This window comes from Fundulus heteroclitus, unplaced genomic scaffold, assembly GCF_011125445.2.
Source record: "Fundulus heteroclitus isolate FHET01 unplaced genomic scaffold, MU-UCD_Fhet_4.1 scaffold_90, whole genome shotgun sequence".
Lineage (NCBI taxonomy): Eukaryota > Metazoa > Chordata > Actinopteri > Cyprinodontiformes > Fundulidae > Fundulus > Fundulus heteroclitus.
Genome location: NW_023397362.1, coordinates 237,521 through 258,420, shown reverse-complemented (window position 1 = coordinate 258,420; position 20,900 = coordinate 237,521). Strand labels below are relative to the sequence as shown.

Sequence of the window (20,900 nt, the reverse complement as noted above, 5' to 3'; positions counted from 1 at the left end):
CTTTATGATCTAAAACACTTTAATTCATCGAACCCAAGTTGGATTGTTCTATACTAAGCGGATAATAAATACAACAGTTTGTGATCTGATAATTCACTGCTAGTTTAAAACAACAGTCAACCCTGCCTGAATTATTCTTCATTAATTACAGCTTTTTTTTTTTATAAGCAGTGGTTTATTAAACTTCTGAGGGCAAAAAACGTGTTGATTTAAAGTTTGATAAAAAATGATTGGATTTTCCCCAACTTAATAGCCAGCACTATGTGTAGATGAAGACTAAACCTTTTTCACAACCTCATAATCTCTTACGCATGACCTCACTAACCGAGGTGTCTGATTGTACCCATTTTCGAGGCTTTGTCAGAGGTTACATCCACCGACACGCATTCACCGCCTCTCTGTGTCGTCGGTCCGATCGGGAACGGTGCCTCCTTTAGCCTTCCCCAGGAGGTTTCCCGTCTTAGCTTTTACCAGCAGCACATCGCTCTCCAGCTATTTATTACCTCCGATCGATAGAGCTAAAATTACACCGACGTCCTAGTCCACTACACAGAGTCCAATGAAGAAAAGCTGGCAGGTCCTGCTACTGGATGACTTTAGAGTCAACAGTCGCTGAGGGGTCAGTGCTGGCATAAAATGGACCGAGAGTGATCATGCAGATTTTATTATACCTTCAAAATTAAGCAGAGTATTGTTACATTAGTCAATATGTCGCATAGATCGCAATTCCTTCATTTTTCTCCTAAAAATCTATTAATTTATACCCAGTTTAGGTGTTATGTTTTTAATCAAGCTCAAAAAACTACTAAATTTGAAAGTTTAACCTAATAACAGGACATATTTGCATCAAGCTGAAAAAAGAAAACCTGCCACAGTTTAACAGTCTTTACATAAAAGTGCTTTTCCAATTAAATGGAGCATAAAATACAAGGATTTAAAGCTGTTCAAACTCAACACACTACACTGAACTGACCATCAAAAATTAACAACGTGGAAGTGCCGTCATAACCAAGTCTTAACTGAATCAAGTAGAAAAAAAAAATGCCTGTAAAATGCATCCTATGTTTCTGTAGATGTGTTCATAAATTATTTCTGCAGGCAGCTTCAAGTATTCCAACTCTGCTTTAAAAAAAGGACACCATTTCAAAATAAGACAAAATGTTTCTGCAACAAAAGGATTGGTTGCCAATGCTACATTTTCTTGAAAGCAAGTAACTTGCAGTCTGGCAACGGTTCAGAAATTGAATGGTCGGATATGCAGTCTTGTTGCACCAATTTCTATTTTAAAATAAATGGCCAAATAAAAAAACTAAAACAAAGCCATTTAATAAGGAATTGTTGTTCTGCTATTTTTTTTTTTCTGAAAACTGCATTGAAGGTTCTGTACAAATTAAAATCACAATTTTCCTACATGACCGCAGAGTTTAAAGCTCCAGGAATCCTTTGACACATTAAACTCATTTTACTCTCAAATGTTATGTTTGTTATCTTTAGATCATTTGATGAAGAAATCTTGCTTTGTTATTGTAATTGTACATTCCAATGAAATTTATCTTCTGCATTTAACCCATCCCTCAGGGAGCAGTGGGCAGCGATCACAGCGCCTGGGAGCAATCTGGGGCTAAGGGTCTTGCTCAGGGACCCCCAGTGGCAGTCTGCGGGGATTGAACCGGATCCTCAGAGTAGAGTAGAAGCACGCTGCTCTAACCACTAGGTCACCACTGGGCTAGTGGTTGGGTGGATAGTTTCACTTTTCTTTAAACTAAAATTTTCTCTTCCTGGCAAACACTCAGATTGTTGCATCGATGGTTGTACATTTTCTAACATATTTGCCAACCCTGCATTTTAAACTTATATAAAAACAGTCCTTTTAATGTATAAATAGCCTCAGGCGTTTAATTTACTTTGGGAAATTTTATAAGTTGACAAATTTCAACTTTGAAGCTGATATTTACTCTTCTGTCAGCATAATTACAAACGGCTTTGTTCACACTGAGGCTCACACGTGTTTAAGGGTGATCCGGCTTGGAAGCGACGGTAAAAAGACAGCAGGGGGGGGGGGGGGGGGGTGGAGAGGTGAAAGTTGAAGTATAAAAATAGATGTAAAGAGGACAGAATGGTTCTTCTACATCTGCCTTTCATGAAATATTTAGGTTAGAAAGTTCAAATCACGCATTCTGTGCAGCGTTGTCACATCACTGAAGCTGCTAAAGCAAAAACAGACAAAACCCTAACTAGAGCAAGACATTGCAGATATAATGTAAATGGAAAGTAGTCTATACGACTGGTACGAGTCTTAATATACAGTTAAGCAAAAAAAAAAAAAAAAAAAAAAAAAACATACTGCTCTCAACTGAACATCTAAATTTAGCTTTAAAATGTTTGCATCATTTATTTTACATGCAGCCTTTCAGTTTTCTACCAATGGTGCCGCTTACATGGGGAAAAAAGAGACAACTGCCTACAAACTACAAAAACCAGGTTGACAAATCTAAAATAAAACATGGCCAATGTGAAGCTGTCAAGCTGCTTCAGTGTGTTCTGGGTCCCAAAAGATTTTTTTTTTTTTTTAATCCTTTCATTTGCAAGTCTAATGGAACAATAAGTCTAACCAAGTAGGATTTATGTCAGCTAGAAAAGCCTTTTTGATCTTCTGACACACCGGTGCTTACGGATGGTGGAAAAAACGCTCATATTTAATCTTTTTTTATGCACTTCCTTCAGTTTGGATATTTAGACTAAAATCAGTACTTTTCCTCAAAATGACAGAAAAACATACAAAAAAACCCCCCAAAAAACCCCAGGAAAAACAAAGTTAGTTGATCTGTTGAGAGTTCTGTGTTAAGAAAAAATATTGGTTTTGTTCACATCAAATATGAAAAATTATGATTAAATCTAATATTTTGTAAAACACAACATAAATGCCTAAAATGTTTATACTGACAAGACATTTGTCCCCATAAAAGTTAAATACACCTCTTAATCTTTAATCCTGAACTGATATTTATGTTTCTCATCTTTTTAGTCTGAGTCTTGCAACAAATTTCACTAAACTTCCCACTGTGAATGTGCGGTTGAATGACAAAGTGCGTCTATGTCATCATCGGGACGTTGTCTGAGCAAATGAGATCACTCTTGACACGCCACACACAGCAGGAATAGCTCATAAGATTATCTTTAGAGCCATTACAATAGCGGAGGTGTCCTTAACATTGTTGGACAAGAAAAATATGGTTAAAAAAAAATAAATACTATTTTTTTTTTTTTAAATCAGCATAATTATGCAGCTGTGTGAGCCAGGCGTAATAGAGCACGATTTTGTTAAATGTAAATATGTTTTTTTTTTAAATTAAAACATACAGTAGATTTAAAACTGAATGATGGAAGTAGAGTGCATGAGGCGAGGGAGTTTGCTCTATAACTGTGACCCCGCCCTGGAAAAAGCTCGCTCACCTTTTCACCTTAAACAGCTGGTCAGTGATATTGGTGGAGCTCACGATGCTATGTCTTAAAAACTAAAAACTCTTATTTCAACTTTATACTTCACAGAAAGCCACTGCAATAATTCTAGGATCAAATTAAAATGAAAGGATTTTTATTAATTTTTTTGTGAACAGGCCCGTTTCTTTACTCAGATCCAACTGTAGACGAGACAGCGCAGATCGGCTCAACCCAAAATTAAATCTTTAAAACAAATTTGTTTGGCCTTACTTAGGATTCTGCATTTGGTGATTAAAAAAAAAAAAAAAAAAAAAAAAGATTTGACATTTGCATTTATTTGCTTTTCAAAATTAAAATCTGGATCGAACCAAAATGTGATAATGCCATATTTTTCTGTATGGTGAAACTGGTAATTTGCTGAAGGTTACCATCTCAGACCGTCACACCGGCCCGTGTCTAACTCATACGTCTCCAGATTTAATTCAATAACAGACTGCTCGTTTAAGAGGTTAAAAAATACCCAAAGCTATTATTATGCCACAATCTTTATGTGCAAGACAGTTCTGAGCAACAATAAAGAATTAAAAAAAAAGATAGATTTATTGATTTATTTTCTAAGTCAACAGAAACTTTGACTTCCGAGTTCATCATCACTAGTTTTTATATTAACTGGTCTGTTTTCCACTGGTTGTAAGAACCCGCCCCTGAGTGAGATGATCCTCTCACTAAAGGCGCTTTCACTGCAACAACAGTAAATGTGACAGTAAAAAGATACCGTGCATCTATTTAAGAGGCTCTACAGAGAAAAACAAAAGAAAAATCTGGGTCAAGCATGAGGAACCAGTCAATGACAGGCAATCAAAAAATAAAATGCAACCTTGAAATCCACCGTGACAGAAACCTAAACCTCAAGAGGTGCATGAAACATACAAACAGGCAGCTCATTAAAAATTAGAAAAGACACACATATGTTTCCACTGGCGCACATTTCTGCTCTGGTTTTAGAAACAAACGTGTGTAGCCTGGCACAGAAAAGAAAACACACGATTCTCCATAACCATGAAACACATTCATATATTGGGAAAAAAGAAAAAAAAGAAAAAGGAGACTGCTGTATGTTTTCTGTCTTCAACATCCCTTTTATTAGCAGCAACCCTTTTCGTACACTAAGAATCTTTAGGCGACCTGATAAAAACAAAGATATTAACAGTTTCATTAAAGCTGTGCAGAGGAAGAGTGAGAACGAGCATTTGGTGAACATCTAAAGGTGAAATGGCAGCTCTGTGATCTAGTTAGAGGATCCATCTTATATTTAAAAAGGTCATGTATTTAATATTTAATTCCAGCAGCAGCTGTTTGCACTGTGTAAATGTCTCTGAGCAAGACAACCACCACCTGCATTTTCACAGTAATGCAACGTCTGTAGAAATATTCATGGCCCTGAAATGCATTGATAAATGATGTGAGAGCAGCGTTAGTCAAAATAAAACCCAGCCGTTCTTTACAGTAGTGACAGAATAAAGTTAAAATGGGTATAAATCAGTGAGACGATTTAGCTACTTAATTTAATCAGCCCCAGGCTTTGTTTACATGCTAAACATGACAATTTTACTAGTAAATCTCCTTACATGGATACCAGATTTTTCAACTTATACTCCTGTTTAGGTTTTGCAAAGAAGAGTAATAAGTCACGCCAGCTTTACGATCCCAACTGCCATCCAGTCATAATGAGCGTCTTTACAAGAAAGCAACTACAAGCACACTTTAATTTTTATTTTTTTTTCTTTTTAATAAGCCCATAAATTTCATTAATACACATCCCTGACAACTTTAAAACCAAAGGGAGGCATGTGGAGAAGAGCTGTTTTGACAAATTCCACAAAATCTCTGACAGGATACAATATTGTAATTAAGATTTACACATTTATCCATAACAGGACTAAGATTGTCCTTCTAAGAAACTGTTGTTTACGTAGCTGTAAATTTATTTGCAGTCTTAATCAGATGAAGACCAAAATTCTGCTTTGTGTAATTGGACCCAGTGAGAGAACGTCCAACTGCATCACAAGTTAATGAGAGCTGGAGCAGATGTTCAAAGTTTAAATTCCTGCTTCAAAAACCCAAACAAGGTCCTGTGTGACGGGACACGACAGAATCTGATACAGCTGGTGCTGAACCTCAGGGTTCACTTCATGCTATTATGAGCCACAGATATTTTTAAGAGAAAAAGTTGTAGTGTCTTGCAAAAGTATTCACCGCCCCCTTGGATTTTTACCTATTTTTGTTACAATCCAAAATGTATATGTGATGATCTCTGCAAAAATAGTCTAAGTTGGGGAAGTGACATAAGAAATATATATAACAAAAAAGAAAATTGACATGTGCATGTGTATTCCCTCCCTTTGCTATGAAGCCCCTAAAACGTTCTGGTGCAATTAATTACCTTTAAAAGTCACTATTAGTTGAATAAAGTCTACCTGTAAGCAATCTCAGGTCCTGTTTACATAATATACTGAAAATAGGATTTTCCCCCATATCTGTTAATACATCCACATGACAACATTCTAATTACAATCTCTGTTTACACAGCAACCAGAAAGTTGTGCAATTCTCTCGCCGTGCCACTAGTTGGTGCTATGCTTTGTTCTTTGAAACTCAAGGCATACGGAAACTTTCTGCCTAAATGCAGTAGCAGTTAATAAATGTTTGAGACGGCAGAGAATAAAGCAACAGTTTAACCTCGCCATCAGTCAATACGCTAACTTAAGGTGACTGCATGATAAAAAAAAACAAAACGTTGGGTTATATTCAGAAGAGTCAGCAGTACAAACAGTACTCTGCTATTCACCATTGATATTTTTCTTCTTCTGTGGTTTTAAAAATTGTAGAAGTAGGGCAAGCAATAAATCAATTCAATCAATTAATTTGAATAAAAAAAAAAATAAGATTTAATTTTGGGAAACAAAATAAGCTTCCACGAAGAGAATAGTATGAAATGCTGAATATATGTTTAGAAAAATATATTGTTAAACTAGTGTACATAGGAAACTTTTTTACCATTAGATGACACACTTTAATTCACTCATTTACTTTTTTTTTTTTTAAGTTAGCCCAAAGTTACACAAATGAAGTGAAGTCTGTTCTAAGCTCCTCGTTGTAATCCTACGGGTAGCAAACATTTAGTTATATTTTCATTGTTTACTGTGACAGGGCCGCCATCTTGTTTTACTAGCACTTTTCACAGCTTGTATTTAGTTGCACTTTGAATTCAGGTCAACTCCCAGACCATATAGTTAACATAAAAGCATGTTTTTAAAATAATCTCTTACGTTTTTTTTGCAAAATGAAAAAATAAATAAATAGAATGAATCGATTAATTGGATTTGCTAAAATAAAATCAGCGATTTTATTTTAAAGTCATATTGCTCAACCCTATTACTTGGTGCTAAAAAGAAGGCACATTCTGAGTTTGCCAAAAGGCATGCAGGCAACTCCGTACTGACAAGATGTAACCACTCACAAATATTTATTATCATGTAATTACAATTACAATAGTATCTGTGTAGATTGCCTGTGATGATGTTATAATCTGATATATTTCCAGCTTTAATCAATGTTCCCCCCCAATAAATCAGATAAAGCCAGATGTTGTTGAGCATTCTGATGCAAAAATAGATGCACATTGCTCCCATTTGCTGAACTCAACGGGAATGTTTGCTCCTGGAGGTAATTATTGCAATCTGCTTTGTGAATCCAGTGGAGACCCAAAGCAAATTGTGGAAGTAGAACAGTCCCAAAAATGGAAACATTAATCTGCTTTCTGAATTCATCCCAGGATGAGCTACAGTGCTGCAAGATGCACAAAAAGTTACCCAGTAGCTTAAAGCCTCTGTCTATGGGGTGCCGAGTGGTAAAGTTACAATAAACATCTGTTTTTCTTTTCTCTCTCAGTGGTTTGAAGTGTCGGTCTCATACTCACAACTTCGAGATCTCCTTCAGCAGGGAGTTTGCGGTTCTCTGCATTGTTTTCTCCGCGGCGTCCTCCATCATTGTGATTGTTTACCTCTTTCTGCTCAAAGTACTCCAGGAAGGACGGCTTGGGTTGCTGCATCGTGTCATCTCTCCCTGTGTGCCACACAACCAGACCAACATTTACTTGACTGCAGAAAGGTCTTTTAGCAGAACTCCACATGTCGCATGCTTTTAGCAGACATCATTAACATAATAAAGATAGGAAAGAAGATTGTTCTAAAAGGCCACAGAAGGGATTTAAGAGAACTTGATTCAATTGCTTTTGTTTTAGAATAGTTTCTTTTTACCCAATCCTAAATCCAGACAGGGTTAAAGCAGGAAAACAAAAGGATTTAAAGCATCAGATTCAATCATATGAAGATATTGTTCTGGAACTATAAAAAAAATAAATAAATAAATAAATAAATCACACAATGAAGCATTTCATGCAAAGAATGGTATGAGGTGCCAGGGCAGAACATAGGCAATACAACATGAAGGAGGTTGTAAAACCGATACAGCTGCATCCAACCAATTAAATCTTAAGTCTATGGTGGGATTTAAAGTGTGAGTGGGTTTAATAGTTGCTGCACTTAGGAGCTCTGGGTGCAGTAAAGCAGAACAGGACATAAATTCAAGCATAAATAAGGACAATTTTATTCTTTTTATTCCATCCCCATTACAACATCCTTTAGCCTTTAATACTTAAAGCAAAAAAAAGACCCACGTTATAAAACAAGTTATTCAACTATAGTTCTTTCTGACCACATTACAAAGCATCAACCTAAACAATCCCCTGTAATTTCATGTTTTCAGTGTTGCTTTATACTTATCTTTTTAATAGTAATTATTTTTACCCTATTGTGAAACACTGGAACACTTAATAGTATAAAAACCTAAGCTGTAAATAATAGCTACTATATCAATGTTATACTTTTCACCAAATTGCTTTCATATTATATTTCATTAAGATGAAATAAACACAATAGCTACATTTTAGCTGTGGAATCAGTGTAGAAATAAAAGGCAGCACAATGCTCAGAGTATGGAAACTTTTAACTGCATGCATAACTCCTGTGTGCAATTCCCCACATCCCTCGATGCTGCAGGTTACTGCACATTAAACCAGCATTATTGCTCCAACTTACGACAATTCACCGTCACAGGGATCAACTAGATGTTAAATTATTAAAGCAGCAATAAAATGAAAAAGGAAACATAAAACATCAGCACAAATGGGGTGGAAAAAAGAAACCTTGAAGTCTTTAAAACAACAATTTCAGTGAACAAAAAAAACAAAACAAAACAAGGAGACTTGCAGTAATAAATGTCTGTTTATTAATAAAATCTAAAAAAAAAAAAAAAAAAAAAAATCAATTTAACATTTTTACTTCTCAATATATAAACTTGTTTGGATCTACAAACGAACCTTATTGAATAATCTATAAGTTTTAATTATGAATTTTATTCCACAGTCCATAAAACTAAGTTTTACCATAACAACAGTTTTCAGAGGCACAGAGTGAACCAGGTGAATACGGGATTGTGTGAATAAAATTCTGGGATGGAGAGGCTCTCCTCTCTGCACTCTTTGCTCTGGCTGCAGGCGGGTTTCAGGACGAAGCTGCTGATTGTGAGACAGCTCTTGGAGAAGTGGGAAGGAGCTCACATCAGAAGACAGCTCCTAGACTTTTTGCTAGTTGCTTTTTTTGAATCGCTGGATGGGTCAGAAAAGTTGCTTAATATAGTTAAAAATTCGCTAAATTGGCACATGTGACCATGTGCTTCTTCACGTTAGAAGTAATTACATGCTGTTCTTACACTTTGCCTCAAAGATATTGCAGTGAGCGTAATCTGCTGTTCATCTTGAAAAACAGCGCCACACTTTCCAGCGTTTTCTATCAGCCAAGCCTTATATCAAAATCCGATTTTAGTATTGCTATTATGGCCAATAACGTTCATTTAATTTTGCTATTATGGCCAATAACCTTCATTTATCAATATGATATACATGTGACCCTACTCTTTGACATTGTGAAAACAACCAAAACGCAGCTTGTTTGTTACCGATGGTAATGCAGAAATGTTGTGCTTCCCTATATGCAAGTACTGAAGGATGCATTTAAACAACATATAACCCCCCCCCCCAACACTCCATCCAATTTAAATAATAAGACATTTAAAGTCTAAAGGCCTAGTGTGTAGGATGTTGAAAGGTTTTTACACTAATTTAAAAAAAATAAAAAATAAAAATCCGTCTTAGCTTTACTTATGTCAGAAGAACTTTTATCTGACCTGTATTCAAGTGTGTTACTAAATGGGATAAAAATGGGAGGAATCCAGTTTATAACAAGATACCATATGACAAACAACCAAGAAGGATCCATCTATCAGCTTCTTTGGGCAATAAAACGGCTCCACAAACTGTGTCACAAATTTGACCCGTGTGACTGCACCAGTGGGGCAAATCAGAGAGTTTAGTTCAGAGTTGGATTCATGGCTTTAATAAGCTGTGGTGTTACCAAGGGAAAACTCCCACGGCATGCACACATCACAAACAAAAAAAAATAACAACACAGTGAATGCTGTGAAAACAGTTAACATTTCTCCTACTAGTCTTAGAAAATCCTCTACACCTAATGAAATATTTTGTAGTTACACAACAAAATTAGTTATGACGAGCCTTTTGATCCAACACAAGGCACAAAAAAATAAAAATTAAATCTAGTTATGCAATCAAAGAAACGGAAAAATAAACTTGGAAGCCATCTTCTTGATTCAGTAATTTTAAAATGAAATGATTCAACATTAATCCAGATTTTGACCCACAGCAGTGTTCCGCTTTTAATTTCAGAATAATGACTTATCAAACCATTCTGTTGATTTTAACTCAAATAAATGCAGAAAAAAGCTCCTATTTATCCCTCTTAGGTTTGGGCAGTCATGGGAGCAAGCAGGTTTTTGTGCCCCTGCTCTGTCTTCTCCAACCCCCGGTCAGTCGCAGCAGATGGCCGTTCATACAAAGCCTGGTTCTGCTGCACGGTTCTTCCTGTTAAAGGGGAGTTTTCCTCTCCACAGTCGCTACATGCATGCTCGGTATGAGGGATTGCTGCAAAGTCAACGACACATTGCAAGCAACTGTCCACTACATGGTTTTTCAGGAGTGATTGCTGCAAGTCAATGATTCGATGCAATCTGCTAGGTTTTCAAAAGATAGGGAACTTTCTAACTAGTCTGTATGATGTGACTGAACTGACTTGGTAAAGTGCCTTGAGATGATGTGTTGTGAATTGCCGCTACGTAAATAAAGCTGAATTAAAAAGCTACGCTCAGACTCTGAGCTTATTTAAGGAGTCACAAGTTAAGGAAGTTTGCTAGCTTTCCCAATATGAAGATGCCCCCACCCACCCAAAATCTTAAACTAATTGTCATCCTTATAAAAATCCATGATCTCATGTCTTTTTAAAGTTAGTTTGGTAATAATGTTATTTGGGAATTTTAGCAATTATCTCACTGGACAAAAATACTTTCAGAAGATGCTTTACCTCCCTGTAAATTATGACCTGATGTGATTTGTTTCCTCTTTATGCCAGTGAGGTCAGTGAGATCAGTTAAATGCATCTCTTTTTCATATATAGTTTAATATGTCAAGTTCATTTTTATTACCATTCCTGTGAGGGAAACGTGGAACTGTGGCAACTAAACGAGAAGATTCATGCTGCAAAACATCAAAATGACTGAAGAATACCGATATAGGTTATCTGTTATGTAACGCGTAGTTAAACAAGTGTGGTTCTAAATAAACCATACAGAAGTGAAGTGGTTTAAAGTTGTTTTTCAAAAACTGGCAGAAAACCGTGTATAACCTGCCAATGCATTCTTTTTCTTCACTCGGTTGGTCTGCTGAGCCTTTTCTGATGCAATGACTACAACAAAGTCAACATGGATCATCTTCATTACACATTAAAAACCTTCTCTGCTCTTCTGTCTTCCTTCTTATGATGAAATAAATTCAGCATCTTCTACCCAAGTAACCTCAGAGCATTTAATAAAAAGTTGAAAAATACTTTACAGTTTAAACATACAAGTTAAAGCCAAACCATAGTCCTCCCACGTCTTTATTCAACCACAGTAAACTTTCATAGACTAAAGGTTGTCAGAGATGAGCATCATAAAATGCTTTACAGTGTTTTTAATAAGGAACCCTGCATGGAGCATAGCCAGAGTTATCTTCAGCAAGCTAGCTGTGGAGTTCGGGTTTTCCAGCTTCTACAAAAGAACTTTACTGTAGAGGCCTTTTTATACACCTTTAGGAAGTTGAAGTTTAAAAATCATAGTCATCATTAGGAAGCCTTACTTCCCATTTATAACCTAAACCTATTTTTTTTTTAAACCTGGTAAATAAAAACGTTAAAATGCGGTTGAAATAAAACGGGTCTTCAAAATGCTGATGCAATATTGGTTTTAAACTGGGCTTCAGAGGTTCTGAAGCATTCCCTGCATAGGGTCCGAATCAGCCAAAAATCGTTTTGAAAATAAATTCTGTTAAAATTAAAAAGAGGAAAGTCAACTTTTTTAATTCTAAAATTTTATAATAAAAACTACAAGTCCATATTATGCTTATTATAGCCTCATGTGAACAAAGGCACAAGTTCTATCACCTTATTTATTTCTTATTTTTATTCCATTTCAAGAAAATGTTACACTCGTGTCAAAAACAATTCTAGATTTTTTTTGCCGATATTAGTTTTTTTATTTAGATCTGAAATTAAAATACACATTTAACTGCAGAGCCCTAACATGCAAATCAGCCTTGAGCTAATCAATTAGCATTCAACTTGACATAAAACAAAGATTAGGAAGTCATGTGTCTTTGTGAAACCAATGCAAATAAAAGATAAAATGTCAAATCCCATTTTTCCATCACATATTTGAGTCTAATTTAATCCAGGCTGAATCTGTAAATGAATGTACTGAATTACACTAATTTAATTGAACTGAAATAAAAAGGGATTAGACTAAATTAATCGGTATGTAAACATAACAAAAAAAGCTAATCAGGAAGTCTGTTAAATCTAAGAAAATATGCTGGAACAGGTTGCTGTTTCAACCAAATTTAAGAAAGAAAAAAAATTATAACTTCTAGTTAGAACCCTACTGTCAGCTTTGCTTATAGCACCTAAATCGAACGCCTTGGGTTTGTGTGACAGTTATTCGTAATAAAAACATCAAATTAGTCTGAGATTGATAAAGAATCAGATTTTAGGAATGAGTTTTGAGTTAATTGGGTTTACAGTAAAAGGGAGCAGCAGACGAGACGATGACGAGAGGCAAAACGCTTTTTATGAATCATTGTGAGAGAGGGCTAATAGATAATTAGTGTAAATTAAAAAGCTTTTTATTTTTTATTACTATTAGTTGAGATCGATCTCTGATCTAATCCTCCAGCTAAATCCTCAGGGCCATGGCACCATCTAATCAGTCATTCATTTGGTGAATGGGCGCGCGCACACACACACACACACACACACACACACACACACACACACATCCTTACACAAAAACACAATTAAAACATCATTGATTGTGGGCATTACAAGTCAGAGACATACACACAACAGCAGCAGCATGTAGGGTTTTAATGCAATTATGATTTCTAAATGTTCCTGTGTTAATGCAGTTTAAAGTGCAGGCAGAGAAGATCCATGCTAACACAATGGCAAGAAATCACATTGTGTGTGTGTGTGTGTGTGTGTGTGATGAGGTAATCCTTAACAAAGGTGTGCTAGTGTTTAGTGTTCTGAATGCCCATTTAAAGTCTCTCGTCATTTGGATGTTAAATTATATTGATGGGTCAATATAATTGGATTTTTTTGAGAAGAATGTGACCAAAAAAATACCTCTAACATCAAAAACAGATTGACAAAATAATGTTACTTAATTAAAAATATAAAAACTGTTAATGACGTCAAGAATATTCACCTTCTTCTCGTTTGTGTTAAGTAAACATCTTTGGTGGCAATTAAAGCACTTAGTGTGAGTATATCTCAAGGTTTGCTCATTTGAGAAATGCTGTTTTTTTTCATCCCTCCATACAAACAGCTTAATTATTTAAAGCTCTGTCAGGTTACTGGGGGACAGGACGTAAAAAGCCATTTTCAAGCTCAGGGACAAACTCAACAGGATGGAAAACTAGGCTTTAAGTTGAACGTTCGCCTTATTGTTATTGAACCGTTTCTGCAACGCTAGAATATAAATCTAAACCCAAGTTGTTTTCCGACAGGGTGAATATGACCATCCTTCACAATTTGGCAAGATTTTTCAGGATTCAGGGTCCCCTCTACCTTTATAACCCTTTCAGGGACACGAACTGAGAGGAATCACCAGAGCATGATGCCACCACCGCCATGCTTTAAGGCGTTTTGTTTGTTGCAAACAGCTTCTCACCTGGTGACCGAAAAGCTCAGCGTTAGTCTTATAAGACTAGATGACCTTCTTCCTGGACTCTCCCACATATTTTGGGGTGAATTCAAAACGAGGCAATTTCATATTTACCTTTTTTTGCATCTCTCCTATATATGTTAGGGACAATCTCCATCATGTGAGCCACTGAAGCGTTTAACTCCTTCAGAGTGGTGGTAGATGTCTTTAAGCCATCTCTGGACTTAAACTGATGTTTTCACAGCCACTTAACACATGTCGGCAATGAGATAATCTCCATTTCATTAACTCGGGTGTCCAATTTAATGGACTTCAGTTGAATTAGATTACGCACTTTAAGGGACATGAATTTGTATTCAATATTTTATTTTATTTTGTGCGTTTTAAGGGCTGCACCATGACATCGTTGGTAGCACTGCTGCCTGGAAGCATAAAGGTCCTGGGTTTAAATCTTTCTGCCAGGAGTTCACTTGTTCTTCCTGTGCATGCATAGGTTCCCTACCAGGTGCTCAGACTTCCGCTCATAACCAGAAAACATGACTAGTGAGTTAATTGATCTCTCTAAATGGTTGTTAGGAGTTAGTGTGTGGGCATGGTTGCAATAGACTGGTGTATATGCCCTGCCCAGGATGTCCTCAGCATCTCGCCCAATGAGCGCTGGAGATGGGCACCAGAACCCCCCCACCCCACTCCCATGACCCTGCTGCAAGGATAAGCGGGGAGAGGCATGGATGGAAGACGAGAATGAAGGAAAAAGAAAGGAAAAAAGGTGGGATATAAATCCCAGAACACCACAAAGATAAAAGAACGGATAGTTGGAAGAATGGAGAAAAGGCAGTAGAGGAGGACAAATCCTTAAGCAATAGAATAGAGAGTAAACTTTTAAAATAGACATTTTACTCCACACTCCTATTCTCTTTTCCATATCTATCTAGGGCTGGACGATATAGATAAGAAATATATCGATAAAATAGAAATCACATTGATCGATAGATAATTATCAACAAATTCAAAACACATATTTTAAGTGCAGCCCTGGCCATTTTACAATATTGCTTAGCACACTGTATTAAAACTCAACCCTTTATTCAACCAACTTTTAACCAAAGCTACAAGTTTTTGAATAAAGAAAAAACAAAAGAACGCATACTCTCTAAATTCTGAGGGGGCGGAGCTTCCCTGGGTCTGCATTCTCATTGGTTGAAAGGATGTAATGAATAACCTAAATGGCAAAAATGCATAAGGAAGGAAAACAGTTACTCTATTGAACTTTTACTGACCCCTTTTTTTTTCTCTATCATCGATATACGTCTATCGATCAATATATATCGTTATTAAATTATCGTCCAGCCCTATATCTATCTATCTATACCTGTAATGTACTGAGATCAAACTGCAAACTTTTAAAGACAGCGTAGGAAGCCTAACCTGACCACAGCCAGCTGCATGTATCGCTCCGCCTAGCTCCACTCACATACATCTGGGACACGGCTCATTGAAAGTGATTTCCCCAACCAAATTTTTGGTCTGGCCAATCAGGACGCAGGGCGGGTGTTTCATGGATGTGACGTAGTGGAGAAGCCACCGTGAGATTCCAACAACAATGGCGGCTCGCATCGAGGAAGCAAGCGTTAGCATTGATGCTGCTATTTCTTCCGTGTTGTCCAATCTATCTGATACCGTTTCATTAAAAGAACATGAGAGAACGCCTCTGAAGGCTTTTGTTGGTGGAAACCATGTTTTCGCCCTTCTCCCGACCGGATTTGGCAAGTTTTGTTTTCCGGGGCGGTTAGCGCTAACCATATTGGGAGGCCTATTAGTCCTCAACGCGGTCAGCCTGGGATCGACTCCGACCCGCGGCGCTTTGCCGCCTGTCTTCCCCCCTCTTCCTGTCAGCTCACTGTCAATAAAACGCTTGCCACTACAGTGTTTCCCGCAGGAATTTGCTTATGCGAGGCGGACCGACTCGCGGAGCGGGGGGAGGGTGGATGACTTTTTCTCCGCGGACCGGCTCGCGGTACCCTGCACTAGAGCCGCAAACACATAAAAAAAAAAAACGTTTTTTTTTTTCCGGCGTCGGTCTCATCAGCGTCACGGGTTAGCTTCGGTGTGACTGGTTGAAATAGCACGTCGATAAAGATGACAGACAAGTGGCTTATCCAATCATATGCAAGGAGTTTTGATAAGGCCCAGCCTTCAGTAAAGGCAATGCCTATGGCGAGGTCCCAGATGTATGTGAGTGGAGCTAGGCGGAGCGATACATGCAGCTGGCTGTTGTCAGGTTATAGGAAGCCCGCATCCAACATAAAAACTTGTAAAAAAAAATGAATACATTTTTTTTTACAAGATTACACTGACCACAACCTTCAGAAAGGAGGTGACTATTTTTCTACAGACAGCATGCATGCATGACTAAAAGCCAACGGTGATGTACAAGTGCCTTAATGTCAGGATCTTGGGGTTTGTATGCTCATGACTCATTACCCAGAGCCCTGCTGTTCACCTAAATGAAGCAAATATCGGTTTCAGACTCTAAGTTTCACAAAGCTTCCCTGGCTTAAAAAGAAGCCTCATTAAACGCAGTGCAGGAGTCCTGGTATCGCATCGTTATGTTCTCCAATCACTTGTTTTCTCGCAGCTCCGTTTTTCAGACAGCGTGCGTCGCTCGAGTCCAACTTACACACATTCACATATGTAATGCTCTCATTGGGGATAATTTTAATGCCTATAAAAACAAAGTCCACCCACAGACTCCAACCACACAAACAGAATGCAACTCTAATAAAGCCTCCCTGCCAAAAGCACCCAAGAGATCTAATGTTTCCAACTCCTACACCGCAGACTCCAAATTGACGCTGGCCAAATAAACTGTAATGTGTACCAGGCGGTAATATATTCAACCCGACACCTGATTCAACACATTACTGCCCAAGTCTCTCAAGACTACTAGATTAAATACATGCTAGAAAAAAAAAAAAGAAAAAAATATCAAACGAATGAATGAAATGAATTAATTTACAAGCTGGAATTGCATATTCTTGTGTTTCAAAATAACTTTATATAAATGTGATAGTAATAGCATTAATTCCTGTTTTGTAGGATATCTAAATGTAACGCGGGAAACCAAAAAAAGGTTTCAGCAGCTGAGAAAACTTAATTTTGTGTTTAGCAAGATAAAAAAAAAAACACCTAAAAACAAACGGAAAAGAGAAAACCAAAGCTTTACTACTGAGGGTCGGGGGTCAGAAATATATATTTTTATAATATAAGATCATTATCCTGAAAACCATTTCTATGAGAATTAAACAGAAGAACAGACTGTTGTTGCAAGTTTCTCACAAAGGTCATTTACCAACTACAAACACACCAACTCATCAGTCTTTTTGGTTTGAGTCATGGACACACTGCGCCCCCTAGTGGATAAACGGACTCAAGCCTACAGCATACAACTTGTTAAAAATTTCCATTCTTAAAACAAGCTAGATATCCAACAACTTTAAAAAGATTTTGACAGCCAATCTGTCAGACAATGTTTACTAAAGTCTTACTAATAAGTAATGCAGCTCAAAAAAGATTCATAAGGTTAACTGATAAAATTAAGGTCCAGTTTCAATCATTTCCTAAAGCTGTCTAACTGATTTTTTATAGACCCTGAGACCAAATAAATGTGCGCACAGGTGCAACCTGCGTAGAAGGACTTACTTTTCATAGTACCAGCCTCTTCCTCATCCTCATCATCGGAGTTGATGACCATGGTGCCAAGCTGCGACTGCATGGTTCCCGTGTCCTCGTGTTCAATCATCGTACCGCTAAACGAGCTTGCTAACGAGCCAGCAGCCCGGACCGTCCCACAATCATCCGCTCCGGCCCGAACCATCGTCCCCTGGTCGACCTCATCCTCATCCTGAAATACAGAGGCACTGGGGTCAGGCAGCGTTCGAGTGGCAGCATTTAAAATAAATAAAATCATTCCAAAACAGTTGAACTCCAGAGCTTCCCAAGCCCGTACCGAATTGTTTTCATCTTCAGCATCCTGTTCCCTCTGATCTGCCTCCTCTTGTCTCTTTAGCTTGATCTCCATGGCGTCTTGGATCAAGGCTCTGAGGATGGAGTTGGGTTTGGCTGATTTGATAAATGGATGCTATAGGGAGGAAAGATAAACACGGCTAAGTCTGAAATTCATAAAAAAACATTTGTTTTCCTAAGCAATAGTATAGAAAGTGGTTATTGTTAAAAAATACAATAAAGGTATTGTTATTGTTCATGGCAGAAACATATTGCTGTTTTTTTAAAGGTGAAATATTTCAGATATTTAACAAAAATACATGACACAAAACAATATTTCCAAAAAGTTACATAAAATATTTGTACAACTCTTCATGAAGTTGTTAAATGTTTTGCACAAAGTGAATTTGCAATGACTTCACCGAAAGAAAACTATAAGACAACAAGAGGAACATGCATTTCTACTGCTAAGTGATGTAAAAACCATGTCTGGGTAACTTGACGTGGCCCTAAAGTGTTACCAGCACCACTACGGCGGAGAACTTTACCAGGAGCAGCTGTGTGGCGGTCGCCCTGTTTTCAGGGTTTTTCACCAAACACTTTTTGACAAAGTCTACAAAGTCTGGTGACCACTGATCTGGGTTTCGAAACGTTGGAGGAGGGTTGGTTGGAATCATGAAGATCGCCTGCAAGAAGAAAAATGATAAATCTATTCAAAACCTTTTATTAAAGGACAAATAATAGGATAGCATGGCTCCATGTTTCAGTTATCACAGTAGGTTTAAACGTTTCCTTCCTTCAGATTTAGAAAAGCAAACCTCACCCTCATTGGATGTATGTCTGCATAGGGCGGCTTGCCCTCGGCCATCTCTATGGCTGTAATTCCCAGCGACCAGATGTCAGCCACGCAGTTGTAGCCGATCTCCTGGATGACCTCTGGAGCCATCCAGAACGGTGTGCCGATGACTGTGTTTCTCTTCGCCATGGTGTCCTACGGAGGACAAAAGCAAGACAGGAACATTTACCGTTACATTAAAATAACAGTCTTTAAAAAAGTTCAATGCCATCAGGGCAATAACCATAAATCACGTGTGATGTCCAATTACATTATGGTAAATTACTGAGAACAACACAGCAAAAATAAAAAAAAAAACGTTTTACAATATAAACCATGCTTAATGTATATTTAAAAAACTGTTTAAGTATTTCAATTTTAAGATCTGTTTTACATATTTTTCTAATGCTTGTTTTGTTGAACTAATGAGACATAATTGGCTGATTTGATCAGGATTCGGGCCGTCTGCTTACTGTGAGCTGTCCAGCAACTCCAAAGTCGGCCAGTTTGGCTTGACCTTCTGTGTTCAGCAGGATGTTGCCCGCTTTGATGTCTCTGTGGATCTTCCTCATGAAGTGAAGATACTCCAGACCCTTCAAAGTTGAATGGATGACGGTGGCAATCTCTTCTTCTGTGAGCTAGAAAGCACAAACACACACAGAAGGACTGATTAGACGAGTTGTGATCCAGCAGCCATCTAGAGCTGGTTAAGTACTTACATTCACAGACTTATGTTTATTAGCCGCTTAACGTCTCAGGGAAACAACGTTTAATACGTTTAAAATGTTTCAATCGGGAAATACTTTTATTTATATAGCGCCAATTCATGAAACATGTCATCTCAAGGCCCTTTCCAAAGTCAAATTCAATCACATTATACAGATTGGTCAAAAAGAATTTCCAATGTAAGGAAACTCAGTAGATTGCATCAAGTCTTGACAAACAGCATTCACTCCTCCTGAAGGAGCGTAGAGCCACAGTGTCGTCTTTATTGTCCATGGTATTGCAGCAATTCCTCATACTGAGCATGCATGAAGCGACAGTGGAAAGAAAAACTCCCCTTTAACGGGAAGGAAAAACCTCCAACATAAATAATAAAAAGGTTTAAATAAAATGAAATGAATAACTCAGAAAAGTCTTATTTTGAAGTGTTGGACATGTTTAAGAGGAAAAATGCCACTAGGATTTAAAAAATGTATATATATGATATTACATTAAATGGTATATATAAAGTTTTTGACATTAAGAAAAAATGTATGTCTGTACCAAAGATGTTTAAATCCTAATAGTGTAAAAACCATCTGTCCTTTACTAGTTGATTGGAGACAATTGGCCACTTTCCGTTCCACAAACAACACGTGTGTGTGTGTGTGTGTGTGTGTGTGTGTGTCTGTGAGTGTCATATTACCGTCTTGTTACGTATTCGGATGATATCAGACACTGATCCACCGCCACAATATTCCATGACAATCCACAGGTCGCTGTTTTTGAAGTAGCTGCCATAGTACCGCACCACATGGGGACTAAACGCAGACATGCAGTCGTCAGACATTTATTTATTTAGGACTGAACAGAAATGCTCTTACTAGTACGGGACGACTCATTAAGTAGCCCTACGTCAGACAGGTGATGGTGTTACTAATTCAGGGAGCCGTTCCGTACGTACCTGTTACACTGCTGCATGATGGAGATTTCTTTGATGATTTCCTGAAGATCCGACTCTACGGGAACTTGTTTGATGGCTACAATCTCCCCGGTTTCTTTGTGATTGGCCTTAAAGACGCACCCATAGGACCTGCAGACACACACAGTTTGCGCTCAATGTTTTATCTGTTGATCTTATCTGTGAAAAACGACCAATAACCGATAGGATAAAGTAAACCCAGAGTATCCATCCATAAACATCAGCACAGTTTAAAACCCTGCTATGATGTCAATCTGTTAAAGGACAATTTGGTGAATTCTCATATTTTACATCTGGTTCTGATCTCCAGTCAATCACATCAAACATGGCAGACATCATATATCTCTGGAGTTGGTGATCCTGCTTGTAATTTTTCCATTTTAAGTGCTTGTTTTCAGTCTGACTACATTTTTTATTCGGCTTATAAATAGACAAAATACAGAATTTGGTTCAGAGCAGTTAAAGACATTTTAAAAACAGGAG

General features: G+C 37.5%; 1 protein-coding gene across 1 annotated transcript in view; it reads right to left on the bottom strand.

The window, feature by feature from the left end:
• LOC105920076 (serine/threonine-protein kinase 4) overlaps positions 1-20,900 on the bottom strand; it is a 33,021-nt gene that overhangs the window by 3,918 nt on the left and 8,203 nt on the right. The window contains exons 3-10 of the mRNA XM_012855582.3: positions 20,400-20,528; positions 20,142-20,256; positions 19,207-19,371; positions 18,722-18,889; positions 18,447-18,584; positions 17,903-18,034; positions 17,596-17,797; positions 7,421-7,566 (exon numbers count right to left, since the gene is read on the bottom strand). Of these exons, the coding sequence (XP_012711036.1) occupies positions 7,421-7,566; positions 17,596-17,797; positions 17,903-18,034; positions 18,447-18,584; positions 18,722-18,889; positions 19,207-19,371; positions 20,142-20,256; positions 20,400-20,528 (1,195 nt within the window). The remainder of the gene's footprint in view (positions 1-7,420; positions 7,567-17,595; positions 17,798-17,902; positions 18,035-18,446; positions 18,585-18,721; positions 18,890-19,206; positions 19,372-20,141; positions 20,257-20,399; positions 20,529-20,900) is intronic.